Raw genomic sequence first — 13,422 nt, forward strand, 5'->3', positions numbered from 1 at the left:
AAACCCAAATTCCATACACCAGAAACTGCACCTTTTGCGCTGCAACCAGTCGCAAAAATGGTGAAACGAAAAGTCGCCGCGCTCGAGAAGATCGATGCCGATTTGTACGTTCAATTGCATTTACATGCGCCTATAGTCCCTCAATATGCTAACAATTTGTTCCCAGCGCGAGTCTTCAGTACAAAATCCGGCGAGACCCAAAGTAAGCTCTTCGTCACCGTCTGCTCATCTTTACTACAGACTATTGCTTATACGTTTTTTCCTTTGTCTAGATCTTACAAGGATGATTTCATGAAGCAATGGGGCCAATATGAAGCCCAGCGCGAAATCTTCTTCATGTCACCGACGACGGTCGCCGCCGACTCGGTCGAGTCTTTCCACAACATGATCGACCTCATTGCGCACGTTGCCGACTGCTATCCCGAAGAGACTCGCACATTCCCGGACGATCTAAAGACCATTGTCTCTGAAAACCATGAGACGCTTCACCCTGAGCTGAGAGAAAAGGTCGTCGGGAGTCTGGTGCTGCTGCGACGAAAAGAAGTCATCGACTCGGCTGCTCTGCTGACGACGCTGTTCCCGATCCTCGTGTCCTCGCGAAGCAAGTCGATGCGCGCGATGCTCTTCCAGAAAATCCTCAACGACTTGCGGAATGCAAACTCAAAGTCGACAAACCATCCGCTGAACCGGACGATTCAGGCGGTGCTTTACAACCTCGTCACAGCCGATCGCTCTTCGCCAAGGGCCATTTGGGCCATCAAGTTGACACGCGAGCTGTGGAAGCGACAAATCTGGACGGACGCGAAACCAGTCGACATCATGAAAGAGGCATGCTTGGCCGATAATGAGAAAGTCATTGTCGGGGCTGTACGATTTTTCCTGGGTGGCGACAAGGAGCGTGAGGAGCTCGAGGACGAAAGCAGCGACGAGGAGATTGACTTGGCCAAAGTGAGACATCAAATCACCATCAATAAAAAATCAAAAAAGCAGAATCAGGCATACAAAAAGGCAGTCGACAAGGTCAAGAGGCAAGAAAAGAAGAAGACAAAGCCTCACCCGCTCAACTTTTCCGCTCTGCACCTGCTGCACGATCCTCAGGAGTTTGCCGAACAGTTATTCACAAAGCACCTGCAGGGCACCAAGATCAAGCTCTCACTGGATACAAAGCTGCTCATCTTGCAACTAGTCACCAGATTGGTTGGTCTACACAAGCTTACTATTGTGCCGCTCTACTCGTGGTTCATCAAATACCTTACGCCCAAGCAACAGTCCGTCACTTCCATCCTGGCATCTCTAGCACAAGGTGTGCACAACTTGGTGCCCCCTGATGCTCTGGAGCCCCTGATCCAAAAGATTGCCAACGAGTTCGTCTCAGAAGCGTCGGCCTCAGAAGTTGCCGCGGTTGGTCTGAATGCTATTCGTGAAGTCTGCTCCAGACAATCTCTTGCCATGACGGAAACGCTGCTGCAGGATTTGGTTCAGTACCGCAAGAGCAAAGACAAGGGTGTCATGATGGCTGCCAAGGGTCTCCTGTCACTGTACCGAGAAGTCGGCGCAGAGATGCTCAAGAGGAGAGACCGCGGAAAGGACGCCACCATGGGCATCAGCCACGGCACAATGAAGCAGCGCAAATTCGGAGAGGAAGAAGTCGGCGGCATCGAAGGCCTGGATCTCCTTGCTAAATGGAAGGAGGAACAGCGAGAGCGGAAGCTCGCTGAAAAGGGCAATGATGCCGCTGATGACGACAAGGATCCAGATGCAGACGGATTCAACTCGGACGAGTGGGAAGTTGGCTCAGAAGACAGCAGCGACTCTGGGGAATGGATCAACGTCGAGCACTCCTCAGACGAAGACGAACCCGCCCCCAAGAAGCGAAAAGCAGACGGCGAAAATGACGAACAAGACAAAGAAAACGCACAAGACGCCGCCGCCGAGCTCGAGCGCATGACCAAACTCGCCACCACCACAATCCTCACCCCCGCCGACCTCGCCAAGCTCCAAGAACTCCGCGCCGCCTCCTCCGTCCAGAAAGCCATGGGCAGCAAGTTCCGAAAACAGCAGAACAAGAACCAGAACAACCAGGACGGCCACGCCGACGACGGCCTCACCGCCGAGAACATCGAGGCGCCCATCCGCCTCCGCAAGCTGACCAAGGAGGAAAAGGTAGCGCTCGCCAAGGAGGGCAAGCCCGATCGCGAGGAGCACAAGAGCACGACGGCCATTCGCAAGTCGAAGAAGGAGGCCGCGGGGAAGAGCACGAGTAATAAGGAGAAGCAGCGCAAGAAGAACTTCTTGATGACGCTGGGTAAGGCGAAGAGTAAGCAGAAGAGGAGTTTGGTGGAGACGAAGAAGGTGTTGAGGGGCCATGTGGAGAGGAGTACGAGAGGAGGAAGGAGGAGGAACGGTACATAGGTGTAATAGGGGGGGAAATCGTCTGTTTAGTTTGTCATCTATAGGTATACAACGAAGCGTGGTGTTAAGCAGAGTCTTACGCAGACAAAAGAAGAAGGAAAATCAGGTGGACACAGTTTAATACGGACATGCACAAAATGCGTATTCAATGTTGTATATTTGCCATAGAATCATTATATGCATAATATGAAGAGAAAACATGCAGCAATGCTGGTATCCAATGAAACCCACCAACCCAATTACTGAAAGACAAAAAGACAAAAAAACATCTACATCAATACATACCCAACATCCCTCTACTGAACGTTGGTGACCATAGGCTTCTCATGATCAATCTTCTCTGCAATCTCCTCATCGTGCGTGTGGCCCTGAATGCCAACCTCAGTCTCGCTAAAGGCATCGACAACATCACGATATGCAGGCACAAAGTTGACGCAAAAGGCGTATGACCAAGCCACGACGAAGAAGGCGAGAGGAACGACCATGCTGATGCCATTGCCCTGTCTCTCTGCTGCTACAAAGGTCAAGGGCGGGACACAGGCGCCACCGACAACACCGCCGACAATGAAGCCACTACCACGCTTGGTGTGTCTGCCGAGACCCTTCATTCCAAGAGCGACAATGGTAGGGAAGCATACGGATTCGAAAAAGAGAACAACGTAGAGCATGGCAATACCGGTGTCTCCTTTTTGGGTAGTGGCCGGGCAGATGAAGACGATGCACAGGCTGATAAAGAAGAGGAAAACCCATCGTGGCTTCACGAAGCGCATGATGCCACTTCCGGAGAATCGGCCAATGGCGAAGGCAGCCTGAGCACCGGCGAACAGCTTGGAGCCGAGACTGCTGGAAGTGCCTGGTCGGGTCGCTACAGCATAGTTGATGAAACCACTGGCAATTGCAACTTGAGCACCAGTGTAGCAAAACTGAGCAAGGGCAGCGTGGAAGAGTCTGTATTGCTTCCAGAGTGGTTTGTCGTCTGAGCTGCCGTGAGCTTCTTGGGCTTGGAATTCCATATCTGGAAGCAAATTTGTCATTAGCTGGCTGTGTCGAGAGCGTCCATTACAGCAAGATACGTACCAGCATTTGTGATCTCGGGAATATTGGCCAAGAAGAACAAGGTTGCCAGGAGAAGGACAAAGACGACAATGGCCAGGTAAACCCATTGTACGTTTTGGAGAGCCTTCTCATCGCTGAAATTGAAGAAGACGTACGAGCCAAGGACGGGGGCAATGACGGTACCGATTCCGTTGAAGGCTTGGGAGATGTTGATTCGGATCTCAGAATACTTTGGTGGGCCGCAAACTAGGGTCATGTTGAGTTAGCAGGGGGCGAAGATTGAGAAGGACAGGTTTTTAAGCATAATTGATTTGACCATCATGGCGGTACGGTACGTACCTGTGATGAAGGGATTGGCGGCAGTTTCGAGGGAGCCAAGGCCATTGCCGATGATGAAAATCGCGGCGCAAAAGCCTCCAAACGACTTTGCCTTGATGCAAGGGATGGCGATAGCAGCGCCTACAGCGTAAAGGAAGAGGCCCCAGATGAAGACGGCCCTGAAACCATAGTGACGAAGAATCCAGGCGGCATGGCCGAGCGAAGCCAATGGATACGCGCTGAAGAGACTCAATGTTAGCCAAGTTTTTAAATACGATAAAGCGTGGTGCAATAGAAGACATATGTTTGCGCGATGAGGAAGAGCAACTGACCCAAAGTAAGCGGCCTGGAGACCAGACGAACGCGCTTGGTCGATATGGAGCGTGTTCTGGAAATGCTTGTTCAGCGTATCGAGCAGGCCATAACTGAATCCCCAGAGGAAAAACAGAATGGTGACAAGCGCGATGGGAAAGATTGATTCTCTGAGAGTGAGCTCCGCAGCCCTTGTGCGGCTCTTGTCGTTGGCCTTGAGCGACCGGGGCTTGAAGAATGTTGAGACGCCCATGGTGATTGGCTCCAATCTGGAGGATCCGACCAAGTGAGAGAGGCGGTAAAGAGAGCAAAAGACGAAATTGATGCTGGGACACTCTCGATCAAAGCTTTGCTCTCGCGCTGGGAATGCGACCCTTTTGACTCAATTCGGTTGACCCAGCCCCTCACATCGCCAGCCAGGGTTTCCTTTGACTCGTAAAGAGCATTCTGGGATAGATAGTGCATGTACATCGCATTGCAACGCTGCGTTCCCTGGCAAAATGGGGACATGATCATCCGGCCTCAAAGTCCGGGTTGGTACTAGCCTCGCCGCCCTAAAATCTCCCGACGGCAAAATGGCTCCTCCAACGAGCTGCCAGATGCCTCATAGCTGTGGGTTCTTTGGCGTCTTTTTTTAAGTGTGGCGTCTTAAACCCCGACATGTTATGTGGCTGCCATGTTCTTCGCATACGATGGGACAAAGGAGAGACTGTCCGCCTCCTCTGTGGCGTCGGTTCGGCTGTTGGCGAGAATTTCTCCGCGACAAGAACGGTCGAGTCTCCCCCCGAGCTCAGTGCTAGCATGCGTAGGGACGGTAGCGATCTGTACGCGCACAACAGCCGTCCACCCGTCTTTAGCAACTCTGGAGAAAAGACGGGTCTCGGAGGTGGAGGTGTCTGGGATTGCTGGGGTTGAAGGAGGCGGGGAGACCAGGACGGCTGGCCATTGGCCTGAAGCGAGCCTGGGGATGCTGGATCTCGAACCAAAGCTGCCCCGAAAGCCTGGTAATTACGCGCTGGAGTGGGCGCAGAGCACGAGGAGCACGAGATGGGCCGATGGCGAGTCGCAATGATGACGGCGATTGTTGGCCGACGGACATGGGCCCCAGGACTTCCCCGGATATGGCTGAATATCGTCACAGTGACTCGACTACAGAGACTCAGAGGGCCTCGACGTCGTATTGGCTATCATTGCTCGCCGTCTGTAGAGTCTGCGCGCAACACTGCAGCGTCGCCATCTGCTGGCGCTAGAAGCCCTGGAATTTTCCATTGCGAGCAGAGACGAGAGCAGGTTCCCCTCACCGTTCGTGGGGTGTTCAACGCAGCTCATGGGCTGGTAGCATCTGCATTTGCAGTCCCACATCTAACTGTGGCCTCCCCAGTCGGAGCCCATCTCATCTTCGCGGGGATGTCAATTGGCTAAGCATAAGCATATTAGCTGCGTGCGGAGAAGTTGTGTAGCGGCAGCCGTCTTCACACCCATTCCATCCCAGGGCGACATACTTGGAGGGTAGTGGAAGTAGCCGTGCATGGATAGAGGGATGAGATGCTACGGCGCAAGATGTAAATTTCCAATTGCAAGCAAGAAGCGGATTTTGGTGCCTGGAGTGGTAGTATTCAGGCAGTCATCGAGGCACTTGACTTTGATGTTTCTACCCCATATCGAACACCAGGCCCATCACGTGCAGCAGCCAATCTCTCAACTTCAATGTCTGAGAAGTACCCATGTACTGCATCCTGCTAATACTAACAAACGGCTGTTGGTTCTAGTGAAAGACCCCGGCTATTTAGCTTACAAGTGGCTGACTCGTTTTCCATCGATCTTTGAAAGCTCCCGTCGGCTTCTTTATCTTCTTCAGATCTCCAGCCCTTTCAGCCCCAGAAACAAGGCGCCCCGGATTACGTTGCTGAAACTAGCATCAGCCGGCTGGCTAAATTAGCGAAGCTCTATGTGTTACTACCACGCTATGCACACAACCAAAGAGAGGCTGGCTACATGTAATCATCAACTTGACCACGTTTTGGGGTCAACTATTGCATCGTCAGCCGCAATGCCGCTTTTCAAGGATGGGTTACTTTGACTGTAGCTGAGCGACGCAAGGGTAGTACGAAACACTAAGTAGCTTGAGATTGCTTGATTTGATCTCGTGGCACATCTGGAGGCTCTGCCTCATTCTCCCGTCGGCTATCAGAAGCCGAGACTCTCAGCTTGACAGCGAATACCACTGCTTGTAAGCCATAGAGCTAGTTGATGTATGGTTTTATCAGACGGCCTTGGTAGATCGTATTTCGGTGCTCTAATATTCTCCATGTCACTTCAATAATTTATTAGGCCAACTATGTTGGATCATACTTTCTGTTCGCCGCATCGTATATTCGAGGCTATCTTAGCAGGGCGACTAACACGAGAGCAATAATAATCTCGTCGGCTAAATGGATTCTGTCTAGCCTTCTTCTCGTGCCACTTCGCAACTGTTTTATGATTCTATTATTGCCGATTTTTTTTTTTTTTTTAAATAGCTTAAATCAAGCGACGCTGATATGGATTATAAGTCATTGTTGTCGACTCTGCTCTGATACAAGGGCTAGACTATTTGCGTGTTTTTCAGCGCTTATGAGTTGGGTTCCAGCAGAGAGCCGCAATACAGGACATTTTGAATGACATGAAGGAACTACAAAATCTCTTACCGTCTACCAAATATCAGGCAGTAAGCCATTGGATTTACAATGAGTTGTTCTTTGAGGAAATGGAAGTTGGGAAATTTGGCTCTCACACTGATGATCTATATACATACCAACAGCGATGAAGAATAAGCTGTTGCTTAGCGATATTGAATAGCCTAAACCATACAGGGATTTGGGCTTTTTGGTATGATGAGTAAAGTTTAAAAGTAGGGGGGACATGCAAATCGCTGTTCATGAGATGAAACTTGAAATTAGCATACATAACTGTCCCTCGATTTAAAGTCATTTCGACGGCTTCCCAAGTTATACATGCCATATAATCGCATCTGCTTCGGTGAAACGTCTTCAATACACACCAATTTATGAGTAGCTGCTTGATTTACAACATACTCGTTACAAGTGTATTTCCTCAAAATAGAGAAATTTAATATAAAATATCTATATCAAAGCATCCAATCCAAACAATGACCCACCTCGGTGAGTTGACATGCGCCATGGTGGGGCCGTTAGTCGCGGGGCTCACCGAAGCCAAGTCGGCGCTTCAATTTATTTTTTTTTCTTGCCGCGACAGAATCTCGACAACATCAAGAGCTTGTTCCGCAGCCTTGCCAAAATGTCCAGAAACACGGTGCAGCCCAATGGATGGGTTGCAATTAGATTGCCAAGCGAAGTGACGCGAGTTCTTCAGGTGGTTCCCCATACGTGAGCCTCTCTCTCTTCTGATTTTTCTTTCTTTCCTGACGGCCTTCCAACTGACTGGATCTCTAGAACAATTTCTCTAGGCAAATACGGCTCATTCCCGAGTAATCTTCTAATTGAACGACCGTTCCACCTCACGTATGAAATCCAAGATAAGCTTGACGGCGAAAGCTTTCCTCGACTCCGAGTCGTTCCCGGCACAGAGCTCAATGCCGATAAGCTCGCCGACGTGAGCGCCACCGAGTCCGCCGATGCAGACGAGGTTATCGAGCCGGCGAATGGGGAGGAGCTCACGCTCGTTGATGAGAGCGGCAAGGTCGTCGCGCGATCTACCCGCGAGGTGATTGACGAATCTGCACGCCAAACGCTCACAATGGCAGAGATCGACCAGCTGAAGAAGGAGGGTGCGGCGGCGGGCAAGGAGCTCATCGCCAAACTCATGCTGTCCCACACGGCAATTGACCAAAAGACGGCATATTCGCTGGCCAAGTATAAGCTGCTTAAAGAGAAGAAGTACATGCGACGGTTTACTGTCCTTCCTCTTGATGTGGCCATGCTTGGACACTGGATGCTGTTCGAGAGAGACGGAAGCAAGGTCATGGAGATGCGACAAGAAATGATTGGCTTGCTAGGATGTTGGGCCGATGTTCACTTTGGCGGGTTGCCGATTGACGGGGAGCAAGGTCCCCACGGCGGACGATGGCTGGCTGTTGATGACACAGGCGGCCTGCTGGTTGCAGCCATGGCCGAGAGGATGGGAATACTGCACGCTGAGCCGTTGGAAGGAGAGCAGGCAACCAAAGAGGCAGTCGAAGATGAAGAGAACCCAAAGACACAGCCTGCCGGCGATGAAGCAGATGCGGCGGTGGCGGACCCATCAGCGTCTCCCAAGGCCCAGCGAAGCAGGCCCAAGCGACCGCGAAAAGACGATCTGGATAACCACTATGCTCTCACAAACAGCATCACCCTTATTCACGCCAACTCACAACCCAACCTCTCTCTCCTCCGCCACTTTGACTATGAACACAGCGATCCCAACCCCCCATATCCGTATCACCCGCTCTTCACCAACTTGCTACCCATATCCTGGCTCCAGCTGCTGGACCCAGAATCCGACCCTACCTACTCCGAGCCCGTACCCGAAGTAGACTCCGACGTCCTCTCTTCCTGGAAGACGAACCGCCGCGCAAACTACCACCGCAAGCGACGGCGATGGGCTCGCACTCGCCAAATCGTCGACGCCACCCTCGCAGGCGGCTTCTCCGGTCTCGCCATAGCAAGCACCATGGATCCCATCTCAGTGCTGCGCCATGCGCTCCCTCTGCTCGCAGGCGGTGCCCCCGTCGCCATCTACTCACCGACTATTGAACCCCTGACGCAACTGGCGGATTGTTTCAGCATTGGCCGACGGGGCGCCTGGGTTTCCAATCCTCCGGCCGAGGCGGAGGGCAAGGCGGCCGTGGAGCTGGAGAATTGGCCGGGCACCGCCGAATTCCCCATCAACCCGGCGCTGCTGATCGGAGCGCAGGTGCAGACGAGCCGGGCGAGGAGATGGCAAGTCTTGCCCGGCCGGACACATCCGTTCATGACGGAGAAGGGCGGGGCGAGCGGTTACGTGTTTACGGGCTGGAGGGCGATTCCGGCGGAGGGTAATATTACGGCCAGAGGCAAATTCAATAATAGGAAGAAGGCAAAGACGGGATAATTGCGATAGTCAAGTGCGGTGGGAAATAGAATGAGTTGAATTTGACGACGGGGTGTACATGAGAGTCTGTCAAGTATGAATAGAAATTTCGAATATCCTTTGCGTGCATGCAAATTCGGCTCCCTTTTCATAACGGGATTCCCAGCTAGGCATGCTCAATGCTGGTTTATGTTGCAGTAAAATAAGAATAGTATTCCCCGATCTAGATGTCTCCAAGTACGAAAATCCCACTTCTCTACAACGACTTGCCCATAAACTTTCTCTTCGTGAAGCTCAACCACCACTTGCTCGGCTTGGTCTCGTCTTCCTCGTACACTCTAGCCAGTAACCGGGTGGCAAGCTCCTGGCGGACCTGCGCCATGTACAGCTTGAGCTGCTCCGCGTCCTGTCTGTCCCGAGGAGGCTCGTACATCTAGAGTTTGTTTCAACATTAGTCTCCTTTTTCCAATCCTACAACCGTATGAGAAAAAAATAAAAGAGAGAAAAGGCGAACCTGGTTCAGAGGGAATGCTGGGTCTCCGGGAATGGCAAAGTTGAGATCCAGAGCCAGGTTGTTGACCTCCTTGGCGGCATCGCGGGCAATGGCATTGGGCTTGATCTTGGTCAGGCAGTCGCTCACGAACCAGATTCCGTAGACGAGCAGGCGGTCGGCGGGGCCCTTGATCTCAAAGTTGCGGAAGAAGGTGTTTGCGCGGAAGAGGCGGAGGACCTCGTCGAGGATGTCGTAGCTCTCGCTCTCGATCTCGGGGGACTCGTAGGCGGGCAGCGGCGGTGACGGGAAGGGCAGGACGTAGGCGGGACCGCGGGTCTTTGTGCGGAGAGGCAGGAGAGGGAAGTTGCCGATGAGGCGAGGAGGGTTCGGGTCGGAGTTGAAGTCGGAGTTGTAGGCCTGGCAGTTGGACGTCGGATTAGCAAGAGTCGAAGATGCATTCGAGGAGAGTTCTATAGGGAGACGCCGAGAGAGCTCGAGACAGGCACGCAGCCGGCAACAGCACCGCCAATGCGGCTTGCGACAATGCGAGCGCCGTCTGGTTTGGTCCTCTCCGCCAACAAGGCAACGCACGTACCGGCATCGTGAACTGCAATGGCGCCGTGCCGGAAGAAGCTGCTGGGAGTGAGGTTGGAAGCACGAGATGCTGCAATTGGCGGGGCTGCTCCTAAGACACAGCCAGACAGACCTGGTATGGAGCAGCTGTCGTCAACCCGAGTCGCCAAGTGGGGCCAGCGCCGAGCTCAGGTGCCTTCTCCGTGCTGAGGTAAGCGCGCGCCACACGGGCCTCCTGTGCCACACTTGTCAGGCAAAACAGGCGAAACAGGCGAAACAGGACCGCAAAGCCGCCACACAGCAGCCGGCTGCCTAGATCACGTGAGTTCGCTCTACGGTCGCGCCGCCTAGACCTCCCTGGCCCGACGCGCCCGTTTGCCTGCGACCCAACAAAAGGTGTGAACATTTATTAATCGACGAATTGCCCTGCGCGGCGCGTTTGCTGCATCGAGAGAAGAGCTGTCTCACATTGTTCCTCAGGTCTGAATTCGTGTGCCTGCAAAAGACAAAACGACGCCCCTTTTGCCCCTTCTTTCATTCACGATTTGTGGTTTGCCCTTCTATAATAAGCGACCATCCCTGCACAGGCAGAATATCACCACTTGTGGTTTCTTCATCTTCGTCTCCAAATCTCTCCTTCCTCCGTTCTTGGGATTCTACGTCTAATCCTTGCACTTTTTCCTTTCCTTTCTTTTTTTTTTGTTACTTCCAGAAACAAAGAAGGGAGGGGAAATTCCGAATATTTGGAGAAAAAAGCAAAGTTTGCGGGGAAATTCGCAGGGAATAGACGTGCAGCAGGCCGTTACATTTTTCTGTCGCGTTTAACGCGGGGAAGGGCCTCAGCCATTCAGAGACAGGCAGACAGACGCATGGTAAGGTGTGAATCACGCGAACACGAGATGCCCTTCAAGGAGCTGGACGGCTTCATCTTCTTTGGAATTTGAATAGGAAACTATATTCACAGTGGCCTTGCTAACGCATCTGTACAGCTTCATGTTTCGCCGAAGCGCCATCATCGCCAAGTTTCGTGCCTTCGTGGACGAAATGACCAGCAGCCCCTCCATGCCGCCATCTTCCGACCCCAAAGAAGATGACGACAAGGTCATGGAGTCGCCTGCATCCACGCCGCCAACAACGCAGCAGCCCAAGTTGGATTCATCACCTCCACCGCGGCGCACTCTTCCTTCGCGGCGTGCAGCTCGACGGCGCCGCCCGCAAAAAGGCTCCCTTCGGGACATCCTCCGCCAAAACTCTGGGACTTCGCTCTTTGTACGCCCCATCGGCTGGACGGATCTTCATGCCAGCCTGCTGGGCGTGCGCTTCTGTGAGCTGCCGGCCTGCGACACTCCACGACCATGCAACCTGCCAGGCTCTCCGCCGACTCAGGGCCACATGCGACCGTCGCCCACCATTACCAAGTTGAGTGACGCGTTGACGGAGATTTTGTTGCTCTCTTCGGGGCTTCCCAAATCAACTTCTACTGCCGTCAAAACTGTGCTGATGACGCTGTGGCCAACAGCGTTTGCAAAGTGGCAGCTTTTCCCAGATCTGAACATATATTTTGGTGACAAGGTATACCATGATGCCGTGCGTGTTCAAGCCTTGTGGAACTTCCCCTCACATCCTTCGGCCCTATCATCGCAAAGCTCAGTTGCAACAATACCAGCACGACCAGTAAGCTCATCGTCCAGTCCGCCTGTTCACTGCAATGCGAACTTGCCGATGCTGTGTTACATTGGGAAGAACCAACTTGCATCAATACGCAAGTGCATCTTTCGTGTAGCGACTGGGCCAGATAACAATCCTAACATCCCCGTCCAGCGGCTACAACAGCTTCGCGCCAAGCTTCTTATCCCAGCAGATGCTGATAAAGATTCGCATTTCGTCGGCATCTTTTTGGCCATGGCGCAGAGGCATTTCTACACCCCCCCGATACGAACTTTGACAAGAGAGTCATCTTTGGGATTACAAAAGCCTACCTCTCGTCGGCCCGACTTTCAAGATGTCAAGATGAGGATTTTGACGCATGACAACGAGACGAGCGAGTTCTTGGTCTATACGGGCCATGTCACAGCCCAGTTTTTGGATCGTTTTTTCGACCCTTCTGGCGCCTTTTACGAGGAGGACGGCACGATTGCGGGAATGAAGGTTGAATTTACCCGCGTTCCCATCTGGCCCATCCTGGGACTACGAGAACGACTCGGCAGAGCTTTGGGAGAGGATATTGTGGGGCCATTTGATTCAAATCAAATGGAGACGTGGGAGGACGATAGCTCTGGTTCCGAGTCGAGATTCTCAGAGCCAGGGGCAAGAGGCGCAAACATCAAGCGGAAGCGGACAACTCCAGCAGCGCTTGATGGGAGCTTGGATGAAGAATCCGACGAAGATCAACCCGCTATGCCAGATAAGAAGCGGTGTCTGAGCGAGGAGAGAAATCTCGTTGGCGTTGCCGTTTAAAGGCAGATGGCTATAATTGGTAATGCATGGACGTTGCCATTGGGGCGCTAAAGGCAGGACTTATGACTAAATGTAATGTTTAGAAAGGGGGGGCTACTATATACCAAGGCAATATGGCGCAGGGTCGAACCAGTGGATTGGCAGTTTTGGGAGGACAGCATTTGACTTTTTGTTCATTCCGGTCTGCGGATATTACAGGAAGCTATCTCGCATGATACGAAGGCTTCAGTTGCGGTGCTGAGATTTCGAGATGGTGGCAAGGTTAGACCATCTCTCTATCAATATGGCACTCGGCGACTTTATTTTCTTCTTCTTTTTTTCACAGATAGGCGTGTAATGATATCACTGACGAATTGATTCGATATAATGTTTAAGCATAAGCTAGATTGAACATGTATGGTTGTGTTGTATCGACTATGATGACCTAAGAGAGGTATTGTGCTGTGTTTTTTTTTTGGGTGGCTGCGTCTTGGAGATTATGCAGATGGCACGACAGAATCTTTGAGCACTCCAAGTAAGATATCTCTTATGATAACGCATGCTTACCAATGCAGAACAGCTCTGCAGAATTATTAACTTTGCATCTGGATAGCTGTTGAGTTCATTGCTGACTTTAGATACTTCGCATCAAACATACCTTGGTATGCGAAGCATGTGACTTCTTCCTTCCTGAGGCATACATCAAAGAGCCTCTTTCTTCTCCATTCCGTCCTCCAACATGCATTATCAATTTC

General features: G+C 52.1%; 6 protein-coding genes across 6 annotated transcripts; 4 read left to right on the forward strand and 2 right to left on the reverse strand.

Moving 5' to 3' along the window:
- Positions 1-57: 57 nt before the first annotated feature.
- TrAtP1_005527 (uncharacterized protein) lies at positions 58-2,412 on the forward strand (the record flags this gene model as incomplete). Its single annotated transcript, XM_014088939.1, has 3 exons — positions 58-104; positions 167-202; positions 273-2,412. 3 exons carry the CDS (start codon positions 58-60, stop codon positions 2,410-2,412), a joined length of 2,223 nt encoding a protein of 740 aa, XP_013944414.1.
- A 296-nt stretch (positions 2,413-2,708) lies between these two features.
- TrAtP1_005528 (uncharacterized protein) lies at positions 2,709-4,351 on the reverse strand (the record flags this gene model as incomplete). Its single annotated transcript, XM_014089256.2, has 4 exons — positions 2,709-3,427; positions 3,490-3,714; positions 3,808-4,025; positions 4,119-4,351. 4 exons carry the CDS (start codon positions 4,349-4,351, stop codon positions 2,709-2,711), a joined length of 1,395 nt encoding a protein of 464 aa, XP_013944731.1.
- Positions 4,352-4,758: 407 nt separating this feature from the next.
- Positions 4,759-5,013, forward strand: TrAtP1_005529 (uncharacterized protein; the record flags this gene model as incomplete). Its single annotated transcript, XM_066112751.1, has 1 exon — positions 4,759-5,013. One exon carries the CDS (start codon positions 4,759-4,761, stop codon positions 5,011-5,013), a length of 255 nt encoding a protein of 84 aa, XP_065968836.1.
- A 2,382-nt stretch (positions 5,014-7,395) lies between these two features.
- Positions 7,396-9,186, forward strand: TrAtP1_005530 (uncharacterized protein; the record flags this gene model as incomplete). The annotated part of the gene is made up of 2 exons (XM_014089255.1): positions 7,396-7,484; positions 7,551-9,186. 2 exons carry the CDS (start codon positions 7,396-7,398, stop codon positions 9,184-9,186), a joined length of 1,725 nt encoding a protein of 574 aa, XP_013944730.1.
- A 235-nt stretch (positions 9,187-9,421) lies between these two features.
- Positions 9,422-10,259, reverse strand: TrAtP1_005531 (uncharacterized protein; the record flags this gene model as incomplete). The annotated part of the gene is made up of 3 exons (XM_014089254.2): positions 9,422-9,598; positions 9,680-10,075; positions 10,254-10,259. The coding sequence occupies 3 exons, from the start codon at positions 10,257-10,259 to the stop codon at positions 9,422-9,424; spliced, it is 579 nt and encodes a 192-aa protein (XP_013944729.1).
- A 371-nt stretch (positions 10,260-10,630) lies between these two features.
- Positions 10,631-13,068, forward strand: TrAtP1_005532 (uncharacterized protein). The gene is made up of 2 exons (XM_066112752.1): positions 10,631-11,103; positions 11,221-13,068. Exon 2 carries the CDS (start codon positions 11,225-11,227, stop codon positions 12,686-12,688), a length of 1,464 nt encoding a protein of 487 aa, XP_065968837.1. The 5' UTR covers positions 10,631-11,103; positions 11,221-11,224; the 3' UTR covers positions 12,689-13,068.
- Positions 13,069-13,422: the final 354 nt, after the last annotated feature.

The sequence above is a fragment of the Trichoderma atroviride genome, chromosome 3 (genome assembly GCF_020647795.1).
Source record: "Trichoderma atroviride chromosome 3, complete sequence".
NCBI classification, from domain to species: Eukaryota; Fungi; Ascomycota; class Sordariomycetes; order Hypocreales; family Hypocreaceae; genus Trichoderma; species Trichoderma atroviride.